The 24,084-nt window shown below is 36.4% G+C and overlaps 1 protein-coding gene across 2 annotated transcripts in view; it reads left to right on the top strand.

The window, feature by feature from the left end:
• The window catches only part of CAPRIN1 (cell cycle associated protein 1), a 36,809-nt gene that overhangs the window by 9,666 nt on the left and 3,059 nt on the right, over positions 1-24,084 (top strand). The window contains exons 2-17 of one of the 2 annotated variants that reach the window (XM_019639498.1): positions 4,979-5,041; positions 5,282-5,368; positions 8,419-8,657; positions 8,746-8,828; positions 11,584-11,721; positions 12,099-12,151; positions 12,232-12,318; positions 13,384-13,539; positions 13,625-13,733; positions 16,027-16,088; positions 16,560-16,670; positions 16,887-17,036; positions 18,104-18,254; positions 21,591-21,785; positions 22,269-22,369; positions 22,781-22,844. In XM_019639498.1, coding sequence (XP_019495043.1) covers positions 4,979-5,041; positions 5,282-5,368; positions 8,419-8,657; positions 8,746-8,828; positions 11,584-11,721; positions 12,099-12,151; positions 12,232-12,318; positions 13,384-13,539; positions 13,625-13,733; positions 16,027-16,088; positions 16,560-16,670; positions 16,887-17,036; positions 18,104-18,254; positions 21,591-21,785; positions 22,269-22,369; positions 22,781-22,844 — 1,849 coding nt within the window. The remainder of the gene's footprint in view (positions 1-4,978; positions 5,042-5,281; positions 5,369-8,418; positions 8,658-8,745; positions 8,829-11,583; positions 11,722-12,098; positions 12,152-12,231; positions 12,319-13,383; positions 13,540-13,624; positions 13,734-16,026; positions 16,089-16,559; positions 16,671-16,886; positions 17,037-18,103; positions 18,255-21,590; positions 21,786-22,268; positions 22,370-22,780; positions 22,845-24,084) is intronic. The other variant, XM_019639500.1, reaches the window with a different exon arrangement.

The following is a 24,084-nucleotide window of genomic DNA, read 5'->3' on the forward strand; positions in this document are numbered from 1 at the left end:
AGCTGTGGAGGGCAGTGTCACTGGCCCTCATATGTGGGATCCGAACCAGGGCCCTCTGGCGTCCCAAGCCAGTTCTTAACCATCGCTCCACTCGGCCGGCCCATATCATGATTTTTTTAACAGATTTCTTCCCTCACAGTAAAAGGTCATTTCTTGTAGTGTTAGTCTCAGTCCTCTTAAATTATTAGTTGCAGTGGCTCTTAAATTATTATGAAAAACTAGAAACATGTTGCAGTAATATAAAATCAAAATAAATAGATGTATGAGCTTTAATAAAATCATAGATGTTTATTTTGGCTGCACAGAGGTCTTCTTGAGTTTTTTCTGGTGATATTTCATTAAGATTTGAACTGAAGGTGAGTTTCACATAGAAGCTGCTTTCCTTTGTAACCTTGTTTGTTCCGTTACTGTTCTGGAACAGATTACTTCAAAACTTATATCTTTTTGTTATCCACACAGATGTCAGGGAATCAGACAGCGGGGTTGGTGTTGCTGCCCAATGTGTGAGACTGTAGCTGGGAAAACTAAGGCTTGTTTACTCGCATGTCTGATGCCTGGGCTAGGATGACTCTTAACACTAGGATTGCTGACCAGAATTCTGATTTTTTTTGTTTTGTTTTCTTGTTTTTTAAAGATTTTATTGGGGAAGAGGAGCATTGTGCTTTTCTAGGACCCATCAGTTCCAACTCCAGTCACCATTTTCAATCTAGTTGGGGGGGCGGCGCAGCCCACCATCCCATGCGGGAGTCGAACCGGCCACCTTGTTGTTCAGAGCACTTGCTCTAACCAACTGAGTCACCTGGCAACCCCCTGACCAGAATTCTTACACAAGACTTCTCTTCATAACTGGGCTTCCTCATAGCATGGCAACCACAGGGTTATTGGACCTCTTCTTGGGGCTCTACATATACCGTATTTTGCTGTGTATAATGCCCACTTTTTGGGTCCAGATTTGTGTGGGAAAAATAAGGATGCACATTTTACATGGGTAGTACTAATTCCATATCTATATACACGTTCTTGGTTCTTTTTTTCAAAGATTTTATTGGGGAATTGGGGGAGGGGAACAGACAAGTTGCTGTCCTTTTGTTCTTCAGTCTAGTTATGGAGGACTTGGCTTCACTGGCCCAAGTTGGTATTATCATTGCGCTCTTCCCGGCTGAGGCAGATCAGTCGCTGGCCACTGGACAGTAGCTCACGGTGGCTCTTGGCAGCTCACGCTGGCTGCCGGCTGCTCAGGGTAGCTCACGGCAGCCCAGCTCCAGGTCGAGCTGTTGTTCACCATCTTGGCTGTACAGGGCGCAGCGTCACTGGCCCTAATGTGGGATCCGAACAGGGGCCCTTCTGCTCAGAGCTGGCGTCCAAAGCCAACTCTTAACCAACGTGCCACTCTGCAGGCCCTACATAAAATTGGCTGAACCATAATATGTTAATAAAGAAATGTTAAAATTTCTTTGTAATACAAAAAACAAGTACTTAAATGCAAACAAATAAAAATTTGAATTAAAAAATTAAAAAGATTTTTTCCCTGAAAATTTGGACCAAAAATGTGGGTGTGCATTATCTACGGCAAAATATGGTAAGTGTTTTTAGTGACCAGCAAACAGGGCAAAGATGCATTGCTTTTATGACTTAGTCTGGTAAGTTATACAGGATCACTGTCACTGTACTGTGTTGGTTGAAGCCCACTCAATACAATGGCAGGGGAATTGGACTTATCCTTATTGGGGGAGTCCCAAAGTCACGTTGTAGAACAGGATGTGGGACCGCAAATGTGGTAGCCATCTTTGGAAGATGTAATCTCCATAGACCTTTGGGTTGGATGAATACTAAATTTGCTATTGTGTAGAAAATTGGAGCTTTTTAATCATAGGATAGTTTGTTTTACTATAGGTTAGTATAGATTCATATTCAAGGATTATTATAGGTTAAAGTCCTGACTGTATCCTGTAATGTGTCAATCATAGCATCTTTTACGTAGCATGAAATTAAAATTTTTATTATACAAACTATATATGTTCATTGAAGAATATCTAAGTATATAAAAGAAAGCAAAAGGAAAAAAATTCCACCTATGATTCTACCACTCAGGCCATTTCTTTTTTTTATTATTATTTTTAAAGATTTTTTTGGGAATTGGGGAAGGGGACCATCCAACTTGTTCTTCAGTCTTTGTTGTGGAGGGCGCCAGTCGCCATCTGGCTGCCCGTCAGCAGCTTGTGACCTCTAAACTCAAGGTGCTGTGTTCAATATTAGTTGCGGGTGGGCGTAGCCACCATCCCATGCAGGAGTCAAACCAGCAGCCTTGTTAAGAGCGCATGCTCAATCCACTGAGCCATCTGGGTGGCAGCTCAGCGCAAGGTGCCAAGTTCAGTCTTAGTTGCGGGTGGGCATAACCCACCATCAAACAGGCAATCTTGTTGTTACACCAGCTGAGTCATCCTGCCGCTGTTGGCACCTCAGCGACAGCTCAGCTTGGGCACAGCGTCATTGGCCTATGTGGGAATCGAACTGGTGGCCCTGTTGCTCAGAGCTTGTGCTCTTAAGCCACCTCTTAACCAACTGAGCCACTTGGCCGGCCCCTCAGGTACCATTCTTAATGTTAAAAAAATTTTTTCCATATTTATTTTTATACATACATACAAGCATTTTTTTTTTTTTGGCAATTTGATTTGACATCTATTTTGATTGTCATGTGTTTTAAGTTTTCAAGACATTAAATGATAAAGTTAAGCTAGGTATATAAAACTACCCTATGGGGATATATAGTACACTCACTATTTCTAGATTTAGCAACAATTTTTGTGAAAAATGTATAATACCATTAAAAGAGAAAATAATAAATGCCAGGTAAAAGCTAGTAGCAGTTTTTCTTTTGCCAAGTAGCTAGTTCAGAATTTTAGCTGTACTAGCATTGAGTTTCAGGCCTCCTCCTATTTGCATGTCTTCTATTATCCGTATATTTGAAATAGAGGAATTCTGAGTATAACATTATTATATCCTAAGTTGTAATTCAAAACAAATCTTGTTTAGTTTTTTAGTTCTTAAAAGTAGTGTGCTCTTTAAAAACAGTGGATGAACAAAGACAGTTTAAGTGTCAGAGGAGAGGGAATGAGTAGAAATCTAAATTATGGGGGGAAATTTAAAAATAATTTCTATTTAAATAATTTTTATTTAAATTGCCTCAGAGTGTTCTGGGGCAGTTGAGCATATCTTTTGCACCTGGGGTTAGGCCTGCCAGAACAGTGTAAAAAACTTGATTTTTCAATGAATGGACTTGAATTTTATACCTGTTTAGCTGGTGGCGTATCAATTGTGTGAAATAGTTCACATAAGAATAAAATTTAGGATAATTTCATTAGTTTTTAATTTTTGATGATTATCTTGCTTTTATTTACCTCCAGTATAATTAAGGAATTGTGATAGGCTTTTTAATTTGTGGTAGAATGGTTGTGCAAGTTGACTGACATTTCTGGTACAAAGAAAATGGATTGTTTGACATAAAACAACTCAGCGTTGTTTTTAAACTTGTTTCTGTGCCTCTGAATACATTTTATCAGAACTTACTTTGTATTTTGTTTCTTGGTTAATTTCATTATTGGTAAGAGTAAGGAACTACATATGTTTGTAATTATTGTGATTATTTAAAAATTTTCCCCTCTTGAATAACATGGTATATACCTGAAACTTATATAACATTGAATATTTGCTATATTTTATTAAAAATCTTTAAGCCCTCCCCCTTAATTTAGATTTCTACATGTTTTCTCTCCTCTGACCCATAAAACAATAACAGAATTCTTGGCCGTGTTGCATTACCTGAATATCTTTTCTTTGGGGTTTTATCTAATAATAGTATTGCCTTGGAAGCCTCCAAAGTTTTCATCTTAGCTAAAAAAAAACCTTAAGCCAGAGATTAATTTTCTACCCCCACTTGCATACATTTAGTTCCACTTTTGAGAACATAACAAAGCAAATCTGTTGACTAGTGTATTGCCCATAGGTGATAGCTTGAAGTTTCTCATGTTCAAGAGAAATGGATGAGGCACATGAAAGACAATATGCACATAGGTTTATTCAGAAAAAGTACACGATTTTTATATTATTCGCTTGAATTCTTTGGCAGGGGGAGGGAGGGACATAAATGTAACACTTAATAAAATGTCTCATAGGCTCACTTGAGTATAGCAAGTATCCCAACCAAACTGTGGCCTTCACTCATGTCGGTAGGAGGAACTATGTGCCTAGGTCATCTGCTGCATATCTTTTTTTTTTTCCTTTAAGATTTTATTGGGGAATTGGGGGGAGGGGAACAGCGTTGGGGAATCAGGGAAGGGGACCAGACAGGTAGACAAATTGCTGTTTTTGTTCTTCAGTCTAGTTGTGGAGGACGTCGCTTCACTGGCCCATGTTGGTATGATCATTGTGCTCTTCCCGGGTGAGGCAGATCGGTCGCTGGGCGTTGGTCGGCCGCTCACAGCGGCTCCCGGCATCTCACGTAGCTCACGGCATCTCACGTAGCTCACGGCAGCCCACCGCAGCCCCCCTGCAGCCTGCGCCCCTACCGGCGACTCACAGCAGCCCAGCTCCTGGTCGAGCTGTTGTTCATCATCTTAGCTGTAGAGGGCGAGCGTCACTGCCCCTCAATGTGGGATCCGATCCACAGCCCTGCTGCTCAGAGCTGGTACTCCCAAGTGAGCTCTTAACCAGCTGAGCCACTCTGCCAGCCCTGCATATCTTTTTTGAGAAACCTAAAGAATAAGCAATGTGTCATTGGCTTGTAATACAATATTTGGTATCATTCAGCAGTGGCTGGAGTGTTTAAAGTCACTTTTTTAGCTCACTATTAAACTAAGTTATTTTATGTACTAAAACTAGAGTATATCTAAAAAGTATATGTAGGGCAAGATTTGAGACAAGCTTGGGTTTTATTATATATTTTCATATGGAATATAATTTTTTTTTTTTTTTAATATAGGGCAAGCTTGATGATTACCAGGAGCGAATGAACAAAGGGGAAAGGCTTAATCAAGATCAACTGGTAAAGATGCTACGTTTTATTAAAGATTTTATGCTTACTATGTTTTTGTTTTGTTATTTTTTTAGCTGAGCCATCCTGCCACCTGTTGGCAGCTCAGCAGCAGCTCAGCTTGGGCTGGGAATCGAACTGCTGTTGCTCAGAGCTCACACTCTTGAGTGAGCTTATGCTTACTATTTTTAATAATAATTCTTTGTTTCTTGGTGTATCCAGTAAAGTTGGGGTCTGTCTTTGTTATTTTAGGATGCTGTATCTAAGTACCAGGAAGTCACAAATAACTTGGAGTTTGCAAAAGAATTACAGAGGAGTTTCATGGCATTAAGTCAAGATGTAAGTAAAAGGTGGTATATATGTTTATGAAATATTAAAAATAAGGAAGGCAAAAATTTTTGTTGTTTCTTTGGGTTTTAGTCCTTGCATTACCGGATAAGCTCTCCGCAAGGTGAGAGGATTGGATCCAATTATATCTAAGATGCTTTCCAATTCTGTAAAGTTTAACACCTGAAAGATGCCATTTAAAAGGACTGACTTTCAGGTATGACAAACATGTAGTTATGCTAAAGATCTCATTGGTTTAAAAAAAAAATATATATATATATATATAAATATATAAATAAATAAACATGGTAGGCATTCATTTCCTATATAGTCTTTTATGTTTAATGACCATCTTACAATTCCACTAACAGAAAATAAAGAAGGTTGTTTATGTAATTGGTAACTACTCTCTGCCTTAGGGATCTTAAAGGATGTGGCTGACTGATACATTGCTTTTGTATCTACTCTTGATCCAAAAAGTGGTGTGTTTTCCCCAGACATCTTTAGATGTGACAAAAGCCTTTGGGAGTAGGATAAAAATAAAATACAAAGTTAAATAATTTGTTCAAAGCTGAGACCAGAAAATTAATATCCTTCTGCATTAGTGTTAGCTTATTTAGAGAAAGGTGAACAACATTGAAATATAAAATTGCCTCTGATTTGGTGAAATGAATAAACAATTTATCATGTGATGAGAGACAGTGCAGTTCAGAGATTAGAAGTTCTGATTCTGGAACCAGACTGCCTGGTTTGAGTCCTGATTCTGCTACTTTTACTTAATAATTTTGTGATTTTGAGTTACTTAACTTCTCTATTCTTTTATAAGTCAGGGTTTTCCAGAGAAACAGAACCAGTGGGATAGAAAGAGAAGGTGGGAGAGGCGAGAGGCTATCACACTGCTTCTGTTTCCTAATCTGTAAATTGGCTATAATAATAGTCCCTATCCCATCAGAGAGTTGTGCTTAGAACAGTTTTTGACACATAATTAATGTATTTCATGTATTTAGTAGTGTTACTTATTAAATTTGATTAAAGGTGGAAAATATTGATCTCTCAAAAGTAAAGGAAATTTAATTTACACGCAAGTAGGGATTTGTTCCACTTAGCTTAGGCTTGCTGGACCCTGCTGTACAATTTAATAAACACTATTGAAGCTACTGTCACTGTGTAAATGAAAATACTTGTATCCTCCTTTGCTTCTATTTTAAAATTGGTGTTTTCAGGAACTTTTCACTGAGTCTGTCAGTTCATTGGCAGTCCTTTGATTTAACTCTGATCCTTTGTCGTACTTGCCACAATTATTGAATACCTTTTCAGCTTTGCACTCAAGAGCTTTCTTTTTTTTTAGATTTTTTTATTGGGGAATGGAACAGTGTTGGGGAAGGGGCGGGGCGGGGGAACATTGTGTTTTTCCAGGACCCATCAGCTCCAAGTCAAGTTGTCGTCCTTCAGTCTTAGTTGTGGAGTGTGCAAGGTCAGCTCCAAGTCCAGTTGCCGCTTTCATTCTAGTTGCAGGGGGGGCACAGCCCACCATCTCATGCGGGAATTGAACCAGCAACCTTGTAAAGAGCACGCGTTCTAACCAACTGAACCACCCAGTCAGTCAAGAGCTTTTTACACCAAGCTCCAGCCTACCTGTTCTAGTCTTCATATGCTTCCCTACTTAATTACACTTCTCATTTCATCTAAAGTGGCTTTTTTTATTCTTATTTCTTTTGCTTCTTTGACTTGTTTTCACATTCCTGCATCTGGCTACCTGTAAAGACCTGTCTGCTCTAAAATTGTACCCCCCCCAAAGAGAAAAAAAAAAGATAGAAATTTCATCCATCTACAGAGTAGATGTCACCTTTTCTCCTTGAAAGCTCTTTTGACCATCCTAGCTTAAAAGATGCCTTTCTGTTCATATATACTATTCACTTGACACTTATTGCTATATCATTTAATCTGTTACCCTCTCTGCTGCCATCATAGATTTGTCTTCTTATTGCAACCTTCACCATTCCTTCCAGATCTCGCCTGTTTCTCCCTTTGTTACACAGGTCTCCCCTGTTTCTCCCTTTTCTCCCTGTTTTATATGTCCTTATTTTGGTTTTTAATGTCTCAAGTTATCCTAGTGAGGCTCGAAAAAGGGGAGATACACTGTCATGACTTGTGAAAAGACTGACTTTTTTCCAAAGGACTGACTTATCTTTGTCCCCAAGCTGATGATATACATGAGAAAAGAGAAATATTTGAGTTTGGCTGATGCTCTCCCTTTGACCTTCCCATGGAAGAAAAAGAATGGAAAGAAAAGAATAGTGGGAAAAATACATTCACGCTTAGCTTTTATCTATCTTTTATTGCCACCCTTTTCTTTGCCAGCATCCCCTTATTCATAAAAACAAGTCAGTTTTAGTCACTATTTTCAGTATGTTGGAATGCCTCTGTAATACCAGCAGTGGATTGTTTGGGGCAAGGGGACAGTGGGTTTTGACATCTGTCTTTGAGTCAGTAATAGGAACCGGTACTTCAAATTAGAGCTTTGGACCATTTTTCCATAAAGGAGGTAGCTAATAGGTAAGATTTTTTTTTTTAATTGTTGCTGTGGTTGGGTGTTTTTTTTTAATTGACTCAGGGTCTTAATTATAACATTTTTATTTTTATCATTTTATCATTTTGAAATTTTGGAAAATTTCAAAACTAAATAAAAAAATGGAATGAACTGCCATGTACTCATCTCTACTGTCTACACTTATCTCATGGACAGTAATGTTTCATATAGACCCACACCTACTCCCTTATTTCCTGTCTGCCAGATTATTATGAAGCAAATCCTAAATATATTGTTTCATTGGTAACATTTCTAGAGTATACCTTCTAGGGAAAGATGTGTTCAGAATTTCTAAAAACTGCTTAAAATAGATCATGTATTAAGTTAGCTCTGTAAGTTGGCAATCACCATTTTGTATATCGGGGTCACATCTAACTCATTGAGTGAAATGTCATATTTACATTGGACCTGAAATTGCTTGAACTAAAGGAGTTTTGTGAAACTTATAAAAAATGTTTATATTTTTATGCAGATTCAGAAAACGATAAAGAAAACAGCACGGCGGGAGCAGCTTATGAGAGAAGAAGCTGAACAGAAACGTTTAAAAACTGTACTTGAGCTACAGTATATTTTGGACAAATTGGGAGATGATGAAGTGCGAACAGACCTGAAACAAGGTCTGAATGGAGTGCCAATATTGTCTGAAGAGGAATTGTCATTGTTAGATGAATTCTACAAGTTAGCAGACCCTGAACGGGATATGAGCTTGAGGTATAGTGGTATTTGATAATAGAAATTTCTTAATGTTGCCTTAAGTCGAAAATGAAAAGGTAATTAATTAGCTATTTATTATTATAAGGTTGAATGAGCAGTATGAACATGCCTCCATTCACCTGTGGGACTTGCTGGAAGGGAAAGAAAAATCTGTATGTGGAACAACCTGTGAGTATTACTAACCACTTACGATTTTGTAACTAAGAATTTTTAAAAATTAGTTTCCTATTTAAGAGTAATGTTAATAGAAGAAAATTCAGAGCTGTATAAATGTTCATCCACTGTTTAGTTTTTGTTTATTTTCTTTTGTATCTTTTTTTACTGTGTGTGTGTGTGTGTGGGTGTGTGTGTGTGTGTAAGTCAAAACACCAGCAACAACTAACCAAAAATCTGTAAAGGTGGGAGTCCTCACTTAACATGATTTTGTTTGTAACTTACTCTGCTCGAGGTGGACAGATTAGCACCAAATTGACTTTCCAGTTTTTGGTATTAGATAGGGACTGGTTTAGTCTTAATGGCTGAAATTTTTTGAAAAACATTTATGGTACCTCATACATTCTACTCATGGCTTTAGTCTTTTTAAAATTTTTCGTAGACTTGTGCTAATTTGGGACATTCATTTTTTTCTGTTTTAAAAAAACCGATATCTAGTCCAGTTTTCTATATGTGAGCTCCTTAACCTGAAATATGCAACTGTACACTGATTTTTTTTTTTAAGGACATCTACCGTATTTCCCCATGAATAAAACGCTCCCATGTATAAAATGCACCTTAATTCTGGGGCCCAAAATTTGGAAAAAAAAGTATTACATAAAGTTATTGAACTCAAGTTTTATTCATCATAAAATTCATACAACTCCTCATCACTGTCAAATGCAAGTAAAAAACCTACAACCACTGTATAAGACGCACCCAGTTTTTAGACCCCAAAGTTTTCCAAAAAGGGTGCATCTTATATACATGGGGAAATACGGTAAGTTTCAAGTACGTCAGTAAATTAGAAAATTGAGGTTTTAATCCCTTAGTAAATCAGGGAATAGATTCTTGTCTCGACTATAAAGTTGATTTAGCCAAGTAGATTTTTGAATGTATAAAGGTAAAAATAAAAATAACTTTATACCTTGTTTTTAGCTATTGGGTTGCAAAATTACATAAATTGGATTTTAAGTTTTAATTGGCAAAAACTATGATATAATTTTGAGTGTATTTGCTGTAAGGAAATGGATAAATTAAATATGAGGAACCAATCCTTTTGTATCTTTTCATGTAAGAATTTTCTTGGTTGTGTTTTCTGTATTTCTTAGTGAAAAATCTTTTTGGCATTTTGAGTTTAGTTCTACAAATGTGTACTGAATTCGTCACTTGAAGTTTGGAAAGTAACTGACATGTGTTTAAACTTGTTAGCTTAAGAAAGGAGGAGTTTTAGGTCAAGCCTGATCAAATTTTCATGAGGAGTAACAAGGGTTAAATGTCTAACCTTGTAGTTTGTTTTGGTGTTATTTTCTCCCTAGTCTTGTTCCCATATCTTAGGACTGTAGCGTCTTTATAACTAATGGAAAGGTACCAATGTACTCATATTAGCTTTTTATGTGCATTCAGTTTTTTCAAACAAATAGTTCTGAGTCACGAACCTCTAAAGTAGGAATAGGAAAACACATGAAGTGTTCAGCATTCAAAAAGTTGTTCATAATTTTATTGTTCATAGGATTAATTTTACGATACTTACATATAATATGGTCCTTGAGTGTTATTTTTCTATAGAGTGCCTATTAGGGAACAGCTATATAGGTGCCTGTTAGGGAATAGCTACACCTGCTATGTAAGGCCTGGAAATTGAGATTTTAATTCATGACACACCTTTGCCTGCTGCCTCGCCCCCTTATATCCTAGTGTATCAAATTCTGACAATTTTATTTGCCTTTTAAATATCTTTTGAGTCTACTTCTCTTTCTCTTCTACTTTTCTGCTCTTCTCTTGTCTAATGCAGTGATCTAACTGAATCCACCCCCCTTTCCCTCTTTTAAAGCTTTAATGGCTTTATTTTAATTCCATTTTATGTACATTTGTCCTTAATTTCAAGACTTTGCATGAACTGGACCTTAACCAGTCTCTCCAGACTCAAATTTCCTTACGCTTTTTCATACTCCCTATGCTTCAGCCACAGTGCATACTTTCATTTTCTTGTATTTGGCACCCTTCTTCTTTGTACAGGGCTTTGTAAATGCTGTTGCCTCTGCCTTGAAACACTTCTCTCTACTACTCATCTTCCAGATCTCAGCTCTTGCAGCACTTACACCAGGAAAGCCTCTCGTGGTCTCTCCCTGACTAGGTCCAATCCATTGTACTTCTGTGTAGTACTTTTCACAGATGTAATTTTACTGTTTTTGTGAGTATTTGATAACTCTTCTCTATTGGACTGTAAGCTTAGGGAGGGAAGATACTGTATCTTTTTTGTTTGTTTGTTTGTTTTTAGCTGAGCCATCCTGCCACCTTTTGGCAGCTCAGCGGCTGCTCAGTTTGGGCTGGGACTCGAACTGCTGTTGCTCAGAGCTCAGACTCTTGAGTGAGCTTTAACTAACTGAGCCACTTGACCGGCCCCTGATACTGTATCTTTTATATACCTTTTTGTAGCATCAGTGCCTAGCATGTTGCCTAACATTAAGTTAGGTGCTATATTGAATGATTAAATGATAATTGTCAGTTTTTTTTGAGCTAACTTACTTAAAATACATAAAGATAAAGTTTAGTAGGTTCTTGTTCCCTATCATTCTGTAATAAATTTCTGTTCTTGGTGGAATTTAGTAACAGTTGATGAGGTGTTTTTTGTTAGTTTTTTAACCACATTATTTTATAGAAAGTTGAATCTTATTCAAGTCAGGCATCCTCAGATAATCTAACATTATTATTCATATTCTATTTTTAGATAAAGCTCTAAAGGAAATTGTTGAGCGTGTTTTCCAGTCAAACTACTTTGACAGCACCCACAACCACCAGAATGGTTTATGTGAGGAAGAGGAGGCAGCCTCAGCACCTGCAGCTGAAGACCAGGTGGCAGAAACTGGTGAGCACTTACTCGGATTTGAGCTTCAGTTTAGGGTCCTGGTTTTACTTTTCTTTGCCACAAATAAGATTTTAATCTGTATGCTACTTTGTATTATTATTTCTAAGAATAGAAGTTTTAACATAGTGGCTCTTAATTTGCACTTATACCTGAGCCAGAATAACTACTATTGAAACTAATTTCTTCTGGAATAAGTGATAAAGAAAACTCTTTCTAAATATACTGTAAAAGTGATAAAATATAGAAATTTTTAACTATAACTTGGTAAATAAATTCAGACTCTGTGAGGTAAACTGTGTACTTATTTGGAATTCAAATGAATTGTTAACTTTAAAAAAGATTTCTTACACTCTTTTGTATCATTTTTAACCTCTTAGAACCTGAGCCAGCAGAAGAATACACTGAACAAAGTGAAGTTGAATCAACAGAGGTGTGTATGAGTTTTATTTATGCTGGCTTTCCTTGTCTGCCTTTCAAACAGAGGTCTCAAACATTTACTTTGCTTTGCAGTATGTAAATAGACAATTTATGGCTGAAACACAGTTCAGCAGTGGTGAAAAGGAGCAGGTAGATGAGTGGACAGTTGAAACAGTCGAGGTAAGAGTTCTCTGTATTATAAGGTTGACGTCTTTTGTCTTTAATTAGTAATTTTTATCTCTCCTAAAAACTAAGATTGTAGTCTTTTGCATTATTGGTACATATGTTATAATAAATTCATTACACAAGACTGTTAGATTTAAAATTTAATTTGTTTTTCCTGTTGATGTTTAATAGAATCACTGATGGTGATCCAATTCCAAAATATTGCAACCATGTATAACTTAGGGTTAATGTATTAAAATATATGATTTGTCTGTTGTTACCAGGTTGCTCTAAAAATCTGGGCTCTCACATGGATAGCCCTCAGGAAAACGCACCTTACAGGAGATATATTGGAATGTCATCTTAAGACTCTTTCCTTACCCCGGGGCTGTTTGGTTACCAGGCTCCATTATCTCAGTATTGCTTATAAAGGAATAAGGTTAAGAATTGCCCAGACTTAAAAGCCAAACAGAAGAATATAATTTTGATGTAATAAAAATTAGTGAGATTTTCCAGCAGAGCAGGGAATATTTGAAAACAATTATCTGGAGAAATTAAGAGCTGGGAAGAAGACAGGGAGAGTGAACTTTGGCTTTTATAGCAGTTTAGATGAAGTGGTAGGCCTTGATCCCTATGGCGTTGGCAGAGAGCATGGAATGGTTGGAACTCAAAGCTTGAGGATGACAATAGCTAACATGCTTGAGTGCTGACTGTATATTGGGTACTGAGATATGTATTTGATATAGATCTATAGATTTACTTAATATAGAAGACTTAACAGTTTAAGCAAAATACATTATTTTAGGAAGTAAACATAGGTAGTCTTTCTCTGAAAGCAATTTATAAAGTAATTCTGAAATGCTACATGGTGATCCTGTGGAATTGAGAACACTTTAGAATTATAACATTGATCAGAATGTTAAATTTGGCGTAATTGTGGTCGGTTTGAGTAACTGCATTAAAGTCTGCTATCCTGTTTACAGAATAGATAGCACATATAGTTTGGGGACCTGTCACGATGGTAATGAATGGAGCTCTTTCGTTCTTCCAACCCACTCCCCTCCCCTTCTCCCACTTTAGGTGGTAAATTCACTCCAGCAGCAACCTCAGGCTGCATCTCCTTCAGTACCAGAGCCCCACTCTCTGACACCAGTGGCTCAGGCAGATCCCCTTGTGAGAAGACAGCGAGTGCAGGACCTTATGGCACAGATGCAGGGGCCTTACAATTTCATACAGGTGGGTGCAGTTTAGTCACACACTGTAACAGAAGGTTTAAGTGTTTACATTATTTAACATAATTCCACTATATTCTAACTTGTAGGATTCAATGCTGGATTTTGAAAACCAGACACTTGATCCTGCCATTGTATCTGCACAGCCTATGAATCCAGCACAAAACATGGACATGCCCCAGCTGGTTTGCCCTCCAGGTTAGTAATGGTACATTTTTATTGAGAAATAAATACAGGGCCAGTGCTTTCAGATTTGGTAAAGTTGGTAAAAATTAAAATTTTTTTTTTAAAAGATTTTTTATTGGGGAATTGGGATGGGAACAGTGCTGGGGAATTGGGGGAAGGGGAACAGACAAGTTGCTGTCGTTTCGTTCTTCAGTCTAGTTGTGGAGGACGTTGCTTGACTGGCCCAAGTTGACACCATCATTGCGCTCTTCACGGGCGAGGCACATCAGTCGTCGGCTTCTGGAAGGCCGCTCACTGCGGCTGCTGGCCACTCACGCTGGCTGCTGGCTACACATGGTAGCCCATGGCAACCCACTGCCACAGGGGCTGCAGCCTACACTGTCGCCGGCAACTCACGGCAGCCCAGCTCCAGGTTGAGCTGTTGTTCAGCATCTTAGCTGTGGAGGGCAGTGTCACTGGCCCTCGTATGTGGGATCTGAACCGGGGCCCTCTGGCGTCCCAAGCCAGTTCTTAACCATCGTGCCACTCGGCCAGCCCAGTAAAAATTAATTTTTTTCTTTTTAATCCTTGCTTAACTTTTAGGTCTTCTACTTTTTTTCTTTTTTCTTTATTTTTTTTTTTTTAAGCTGAGCCATCCTGCCACCTGATGGCAGCTCAGCAGCAGATCAGCTTGGGCCGTGAATTGAACCGGCAACCTTGTTGCTCAGAGCTCGTACTCTTGAGCGAGCTCTTAACCAACTGAGCCACTCAGCTGGCCCATAGTTATGTAACTTTTTTGTAACTTTTTATTGGTATATAGACATAGAAAATTACATGCAAATGTACATTTTGATGAGTTTTCACAAACTGAACACACCAGCACCCAGAAATGGAACATTCATCACCAGTACCCAGAAGCCTATTTTTGTTCCCTTTTGGTCGCTAGTTACTCTCTCCCCCAGCTCCATGGTAATTATTTCTGACTTGTAAAACTAATAGGCCTACTTCTGTAATTTATATAAATGAAATTTTGTATGGCTTTTTAAATTTCAGAATTAATTTAGGAATAAATATAATAGCGGTATCTTTCTCTAAAGGATGCTTGTAGCTTAGGAGACTTGCTTAACATTTTATTACCTAAATAAAAATGAGATGTAACAGTGAAGTAGGGTAAAGGAATGCTTAAGAGGAAAGGGGAAGAGAGAAACCAGAAGACAGCTGAAGTTTCAAACTCTTACTAGTCTTAAGCCATTATTTGAAATAGCAGCATTAAGTAGAGTTGGTGCCTTGTATTGGTTTAAGTGGACCATTAGTAATTTTTTTGAGTTTTGTTTTTTCCCCCAAAACATGTCAACATTAAGGGCACAGAAGTGAAATATGTAAGGTAATATCTATTGTTGTATAATCTTAAATATCATAAAAGGAGTTGCTGAGTAAAAAAGCATGTTTAATGGCAGTTAATTTGGTAAGGTAGTTAGGATTTTTCCAAAGTAAAGGGAGCTCATCTCTGTCACGTCTTTCTCTACCAAGAGTTAGAAAACAGATAAGGATTAGGCGTTCTAGAAAGGAATCAGTTATTAGCGTTCATTTTCTGAGCTCTATCAGAGGAAGAAAATATGAAGCTTTCTTAGCTGGTAAGGTGTGCCAAAGTCAACATATGGTAGCAGCATTGTTGTATCTCAGGCAATGTCGAGTCCATTAAAATGGATGGTGAAAATGGATGATTCTAAAGGACTAAGCAGATATCCTGTTTCTGATTTGTTTAACAAATCAGGAGGGGAGTGGAAGGATGTTGGGAGTTGGCAATAATATGCACACTGAATCGAGTATAGGCTTTAAAATATATATATATATATACGTATATAAGTATTTATTTTTTTCATGTGTGTGGAAACATTTGAGATTATATTGAAAATAGATAATGTTAAAGTATTACTGAATATTATCTAAGTTCTTGAGTAAGAGTAATGCTACTTTATATTTACTGCTTCAAAAGACTTTTCATGGATAGCATTGACATTGATTCTTATCTCTTCTGCTCTATACTTTGTTAGTATTTTCTCACTAAGATCTTACTTTACTTTTCCAAAACAAAAAATGAAAGCCATTGTGAGAGTTGACTAATAAGACTACCAGTAAACCAAAATTCTTATTTGAAAGCTAAAATTCTACTTAACACTTCCCAGTGTATTTTCATAATACAATAAAAAAGTTTATTTAGGATTTGGCTATAGAAATTTGCCTTTTGCTACCAAGTAAAAGGTATTTAGACATCTCTGAAGAAATTTGATTTTGTATAACAATATTTTTTTGGTCAATTTTGCAGTTCATTCTGAATCTAGACTTGCTCAACCTAATCAAGTTCCCGTACAACCAGAAGCTACACAGGTAAGAATGATATAAGTATTTTTGCAGGTTTGTTTTTAGTCAGTTCTTGGGTCATTTTCTCAGCTTATGAAAGTCAGGTATGTATTTGATCACTGCCCAAATCTGGCATGGGTAGCTTTATTTCCATATTTACATTTATTTATCTTGTGATGACTTAAATTTTTTTGTGTTAATTCTTGTGTTTTATAATGGTTTATTATAATGATAAAAGCTTTTTTATTTTGAATTGAGTAGAATTTGAGAAGAGATATTTTAGACATAATTCAAAAATTTAGTGTAGGTATTGCCATCTTAGAAGCATTTGTAGAACACGTCAAATAAACCCTGGACTAGGCTTTATTTAACTTTGAGCTTTAATAATGTATTTCTTGCAGTTAGGTTTTATAGTCTTTAACAGGTATATCTTAGCCCTTTATGTATTAGAGTTGCTTTATAACAGAAAGAAGCTTTCATTTCTTTACTTCTGTGTAGGTTCCTTTGGTTTCGTCCACAAGTGAGGGGTATACAGCATCTCAACCCTTGTACCAGCCTTCTCATGCCACGGAGCAACGACCACAAAAGGAACCAATTGACCAGATTCAGGCAAGTTCTGTTACCAGCTCATATAAACTTGATGAGGTACTTATTCATGAATTGGGCTGAGGTAAATTACTGTTGATAATAGTGACTCTTTTTGGACCTAATGCATACGCTACAGTATTTTTATGTCATGAAATAGTCGAGTTTGTTAATATACACACAGTAGCCTTGACTCAGTTTAGTTTATCACTAAAGCGCATCTACTCACTTTGTGTTTAGGCAACAATCTCTTTAAATACAGACCAGACTACAGCATCATCATCCCTTCCTGCTGCTTCTCAGCCCCAGGTGTTCCAGGCTGGGACAAGCAAACCTTTACATAGCAGTGGAATCAATGTAAATGCAGCTCCATTCCAATCCATGCAAACGGTAAGCAAATTAATTTAGCTAACGTTAAGTGCCTAGTGTGTACTATCATCATGCTAGAGTTTCAACAAAAAGCCTTCATTTAACTTTGTGCTTGAGTCTGCATCTACCCTAACTATAGGGTATATTTAATTGAATATAAACTCTGATTTTCCTGCTTCCAGAGGTAGTAGATTTGATTCTTAGGAGATGTGTATGTACTCACATCTTCTTGTTTTGTAGTTTCACCCTTTTGATTTGATTAACAAAATTTTAAACATGCAGAAAAATAGACTAATAACCACATATAAAAATCATCACTTAGGGGCCAGCCAAGTGGCTCAGTTGGTTAAGAGCTCGCTCAAGAGTTTGAGCTCTGAGCAACAGCGGTTTGATTCCCAGCCCGAGCTGAGCAGCCGCTGAGCTGCCAACAGGTGGCAGGATGGCTCAGCTTAAAAAAAAAAAAAATGATTACTTAGATTTAACAATTGTTTACATTTTGCTATATTTGCTTCATCTTTTATTTTACTGAAGTGTATCTCAAAGTAAATTTCAGACATGATATTTCACCCTGGTTCTTGAGTAAGCATCTCTAAATTGCAGAATTTCTAGAAAATAATGATTATGAAAATATTGTAATCAGTGGGATACAGCTAAATCAGTGCTCACAGGAAAATTCAGAATTAAATAATTAAAATACTAACTTTTGATTAAAATATCAAAAATGAAATAGTGAATTAAATATTCAACTCAAAGTTCACGTTCATAGAATTAATTTCTGTAAGTGATAGTGTATCAGAGATTTGCATCTTCTGTAAAGGTTTCTCATTTATAATAGCAATTCCAAGGCTGCTGACACGTCTTTTTTAAAGACTTTTAATACCCACTTATACTCTGCTTTAAGTGCTGTATGGTGTATGTGTGTTTTCCCACATTGAAATGCATTAATTGAGGGTGTGTGTGTGTGATGTTTGAGACTTCTGTAATGCTCTTTTTTACATTTGAGGCAAAACCAGCATTGAGATCTGCCATGTTAAAAGTAGAGAAATTATTAGCATAACAGGATGAACTAATCATTTATTTACTTACAGGTGTTCAATATGAATGCCCCAGTTCCTCCTGTTAATGAACCAGAAACTTTAAAACAGCAAAATCAGTACCAGGCCAGTTATAACCAGAGCTTTTCCAGTCAGCCTCACCAAGTAGAACAAACAGAGCTTCAGCAAGAACAGCTTCAAACAGGTAGGAAAACAAGTGTCACTTCCTTGGCTAATTGCTTTCCCATGCAGATATTGAAAGTGTTAACACAGTTTAGACTTTAGAATGGCTGTATCCAAGAGTTTTTGTTTCAGTAATAGACCTTACAAATTTTCCATTGCTGATCCTGAGTTAAATCGAGTCTGTATTTGCTTTATGTGAATTACATGCAATTTTTAGAGGCCTTATACCCATTTTCCTTTGATCAGTGTGAGCTTTTTCATTATAGTGGAATTCAACTTATTACTCAAATTACTCAACTTTGCTTTTAATTGCTAATTTATTGAAACATGTTGGCATGATACCTGGCACTCAGTTTTACAGAGTTAAGAAGCAGTAAGGAGTTGGTGTGGCAGCATTTGGTGGACTAGGTTGCAGCAAAGTCCTTGTTGGCAAACAAGATCATAATTTGGCCAGTTATACTTGTCACAATAATAAAGTCGATAGAGGTATTTTAGGTTTTTTAAATTTGTAAGACATAAAATATCTTTTTTAGGTCTTTGGATATTTAATTCCTGGGAATTTAATTGGAATCCCATAACACATTAGCAAACCCTGGTTCATACTTTAATTTTATCAGACTGATTTAAATAACTGACATTTTCTAGTTCTACAGTTTCTTGCTGGACCTAGATCAACATTGTAGGTTTTTAAGTACTAAATTCTTAAATAGCTCTGTATCTTTCAGCATTACTAAGCAGTAGGGAGATTGAATCAGTTATAATCCAATAGAAATTTGTCAGTTATGCTATGTATGCTCAGTTTCTGAATGTAACTGGGCTTCTTTTCTTGTTCTCAGGCTCCTTTAATTATTTCATTGCCATGTACTAATAAGTTGGTTGTGGAGCAGGTATATTTGGGGCCTTTAGACATTGTGCTGACACGCTTGCTATTTTGCGTTTTTTTTTTTTTTTCAGATGCTATGCTGAAATTAAAAGGAATGACTATATCATTTGGCTTGGTTAATTTTGCTCTTTGTGCCAGTTGATTTCAAACTGTCTTCCTCTTATATTCTATTTGACTTTACTAATTGACTATGAAGCACTTGAGCGAGATATAGATAACCTTTGGTAATCATTTCAAAATATACATTAAAGATTAACTTCATAACATTCACAGATATTTTCAATAAAAAAATAAAATCAGTGTCCACACTACCACTCTGATTAGGCAGCCATCATCTCTAGCCTGGACCATTGAAATTATCTTTCTTAACTCTTCTTTTAGCACAGTCTGTTCTCCATACAGTAGCCAGAACGATTATTTTAAAATATAAATCCCATGTCTCGCTCTTGTGCAAAACCTTCCAGTGACTCCATTTTATTTAGAAAAGAAATCCAAAGTTTTTATCTTGGTTACCAAGATCCTTTATGATCTGGCTCCTGCCTTGATCCTGTTGTATATGCTGTTCTCTTCCTTATGTCCCCATGCCAGTCACCAAGCATGTGCTCTCCTCTCAGGGTCTTTACACTTTCTTACCTTTTTGCGTGAAACTTTTCTACTGCTGATGTTTGCATGGCTTTGCTTCTTAACTTATTTTAGGTCTGTGCTCAAAGATCATCTCACAGAGGCCTCCCTTCTTCACCCTGTCTAAATATAGCACATTCACTTTAGTCACTCATTTATCCTACTATGGTTTATTTCTCATCACTAATCACCTTATACAATGTAAATGCTTCCACTCGTATATGTATTTTATTTGTTTTATCTCCCATTATTACAACGTCCATATGGGCAAGGATTATGTGTTGGTAACTGATACATCCTTTGTGTCTAGGATGTGCCTGGCATGTTGAGGGTACTCTGATATTGGTTGAACAAATCATTTCATAAGTTTTAATTTGAATTAAGTATCTAGTCAGGAACAACATGAAAAAAGGATCTGGCAAGGATCTTTGGCTGTTTTTTATGGACTAGAGTTTATGCTTTACAAACACTTAAATAGGAATTCTGGTATTTCTAAATAAAGATCCCACTTTAATTATTTTGCTTTGAGTTTCTTACAGTGAGATTTGACCAAGATTAATAAAATTCTTATGATAAAAAGTGAGTCGAAAATTCAGTTCTTTTGACTATTTTCTACATGCATACAAATGAATCTTTTTAGATAGAAAATGTTACTTGTATTTGTGATATTTGCTTGTAATTTAAAATTTTGGGACTGTAGTAAAAGGTAATCTGTGTAGAAAGATCATTGTGAAAAGTGTATTTGGTCTGTTACATACATGAAAAAGAAGTCATGACCCTGACCCCCTTCTCTTCCTAGGCATTCTGTGGCTTTTTCATTGCAAAACACCATTCTAAGAACTAATGAATGTATTTGGGGTTTCTTGAGGATATAAAATAGGTCAGGTAAAGATGTTCAAGAGTCACGCCACCTTCTCTTCCTGCCCAAGCATGGGAGATTTGGGCTGGCTAGAGGCTGCTATTTTTGTTCCTGGGGTGTGGCCCTTCCTTTGTTCTAGACTTTTCCTCACCTCCCAAAGGTACTGTGAGCACCCCATTTTTATCTCCTATGAATTATGAACGTCGGGGTAATACCAGATATGTACCTCAGTATTTAATTTTTGAAGGTTTTTAGATTCTAGACTTCTCCCCATTGTGGAAGAGAGGGGAAGTAGGGTGCAAGTTAGTGTGGGTCTTCTAGAACCTTCCATTCACTGCAGCAGGTTGCATGCCAGTGTGAGTACCATTTAATTGTTCTAAATTGGCTGTACTTAAAAATTAAAAGTACTTGAAATAGAATCAGGCATTAGGGGGGTATAAATTAAAGGCCTCTGCTGGTCTATCTTTGTAACTGGCCGAATAGTCTGCCATAGCTATTTTAACTATGAGAGAATATGCTTTTGTATGCTTTCACTAAGTATCAAGGGAGATTTAAAAGAATAAGAAAGCTTCAACTACTAAGAAGCTTTATAATGAAAAAAAATGGTACAAAATTACAATTGTACTCTTTCAGTACATAAGATCTTTTGAATTATTTTGGGTCTCGTGCAGATGCCTCTCAGAATATGTTTAATGTGGCCTTTCAAATCATTTGGAAGGATAGAATTGCGAGCTCTCACACAATTGTGTGCTTTGAAAGGTTTTAGAGAATTTTATTCTACTTAGCTTAACATATGGGTAGGAGAAAAGTAGGGACTTCATTAAAGTGTAGTTTTCCCTATTGTTAATATGAAAATTTATTTAAAGACAGAATTAAACTTTGAGGCGACTGTATAAGACACTTCTTAAACCAGAAAGCATGTGGGAGAACAGACAAATTGAAATGAACTGTGTGTATGTGGAACACACACATATATTTTTTTCTTTTTATTATAGTGGTTGGCACTTACCATGGTTCCCAGGACCAGCCCCATCAAGTGACTGGTAACCATCAGCAGCCTCCCCAGCAGAACACTGGATTTCCTCGTAGCAGTCAACCCTATTACAACAGTCGTGGTGTGTCTCGTGGAGGCTCCCGTGGTGCTAGAGGCTTGATGAATGGATATAGGGGCCCTGCCAATGGATTCAGAGGTAAAAACAAGCAAATAAAAATAGAAATTCATGTTCTTTTCTGATTTGTAAAATATATAGAAATATGTCATGGTTTTTGGAAAAGATGTGTACCTCTGCATTAGCCTCTTATGTACAATTTAAATATTTTTAGTATGTTTTGATACAGCCATTTAAATTGACAGTGAGTTTTTTTTGTATGTGTCAGATCCATGTCTACCACAGTCCTCCAAGGGGTAATTACTCTATACATTATCAGACCTTATGGGATTTTTTTGGTTGTTTGTCTTTTTGTGTGTGTATGTGCATGGATGAGTGAAAATTTCATTTTCTGAGGCAATTAATGCTTATAGAAATATATAAACGGATTGGATCAGGATAGGAAATTAGAAATTACATTGAATAACTAGCATGGCTTACAATTTTTCAGTTCTCCCCTTGGTTAATAGTAAGAAAGTAAAAATCCCTTGTGCGATAAGAATATTTTCTTGTCCTAAATTCTAGGAGGCTATGATGGTTACCGCCCTTCATTCTCTAACACTCCAAACAGTGGTTATACACAATCTCAGTTCAGTGCTCCCCGGGACTACTCTGGCTATCAGCGGGTAGGTAAATTTGTTTTAAAATATAAACCTGACCAAAATACACCAATGAAAGGGATTGATGTAGTTTCTTGATGTTGATGGACTTGAGTTACTAAGTAATTTGGGGCTAATTTTATACATTTGTACAAGATACTTCATTACAGAGAATGGTGACTTGCTTTTCTTAGCATTCAGTCTAGGTACTCATTTAATAGAGTCTTAAAAACAATGATTTTTAAGAGCAGATAAATATTTCATTGACCATTCTTGAGAATAATAGAAGTGAAACAATTACAGAATAACTTAGCTATTGAAATGTCTAAAAGAATAAGGAAGAATTAAATATTCTGCAAGCGTTAGACTGTAAGAACATAGAAGGGTAAGCATTAAAAAAATTACCTTTTCTTCAGTACTAACTAGCTTGTCTTTTAGGATGGATATCAGCAGAATTTCAAGCGAGGCTCTGGGCAGAGTGGACCACGGGGAGCCCCACGAGGTAATATTTTGTGGTGGTGATCCTAGCTCCTAAGTGGAGCTTCTGTTCTGGCCTTGGAAGAGCTGTTCATAATCTGCATGTAGGTTACATGTTAGGAATACATTCATCATTTCCAGACTTGTTGCTAGGGATTAAATGAAATGCTCTGTTTCTAAAATTTATCTTGAACCCAAATTTAATTTTTTGAATGACTTTCCCTGTTACTATATAACTGTCTTGAAAACTAGAACATTTCTCCTCAGAAAAAAATGTTTTTCCAACTGCAAATTATTTTTCAGGTCCTAAAACCTGCTAAATGTTTTTAGGAAGTACTTAACTGAAACATTTTTGTAAGACATTTTTGGAATGAGATTGAACATTTATATAAATTTATTATTCCTCTTTTATTTTTGAAACATGCATATTATATTTTAGGGCCAGAGACCCTTTAATGGCCAGATAAGCCATAGTTACATTTAGAGAGCCATTTAGAAATCATAGAATTAATTGAAATTTCAGTGCCTTTTGGACCACTATTATTTAAATATCAAATTATTTCTGACTTTTAAACAAAACCTCCAAATTCCTAATGAATTGAATTATTCTTAAAAATTACAGATTTTAAAGAGGTTTTTTTTTAAATCTTTATTACTGTAGGAAAACTACTTCCTATTTGGGCAAGAAATCAACCTATATAACAATTAGAGGTAGCATTTCATGTGATCTGAAGTTCTAAATGGTTCTCTGATTTGAGGGAAGTAAATCGAATAGGTTTCCTCTAGATATTGGCCATAACATGTATAAAATGTATATTAAGGAGGAATTACAAAGTACTTTGATTTCAATGCTAGTAGAAACTGGCCAGCAAAACGGTGCATTTAAAAAAAATTAATGAATACTGGGGAATTATTGACTTGAAGTATCAAAGGATATTTGCATGTAAATGTAGGTTATGTTCTTTTTCACCTTGTAGCATATTCTATGAAAGTTGAGTTGACTGGTAGTTAAAAATCTGTTTTAACAGCATGTAAAAAGTTATTTTATCTGTTACAAGTCATTATACAATTTCCAATGTTATGTAGTTTCTTTTTAACAGTTTAGGTAATAAGGTCTGTTTTTCATTCTGGTGCTTTTATTAATTTTGATAGTATGATGTTACTACTGAAATGTAAGCTAGAGTGTACACTAGAATGTAAGCTCCATGAGAGCAGGTACCTTGTCTGTCTTCACTGCTGTATCTATTTCCAACGCCTGATGACAG

Source organism: Hipposideros armiger, unplaced genomic scaffold (assembly GCF_001890085.2).
Source record: "Hipposideros armiger isolate ML-2016 unplaced genomic scaffold, ASM189008v1 scaffold_44, whole genome shotgun sequence".
In the NCBI taxonomy this organism is placed as follows: domain Eukaryota; kingdom Metazoa; phylum Chordata; class Mammalia; order Chiroptera; family Hipposideridae; genus Hipposideros; species Hipposideros armiger.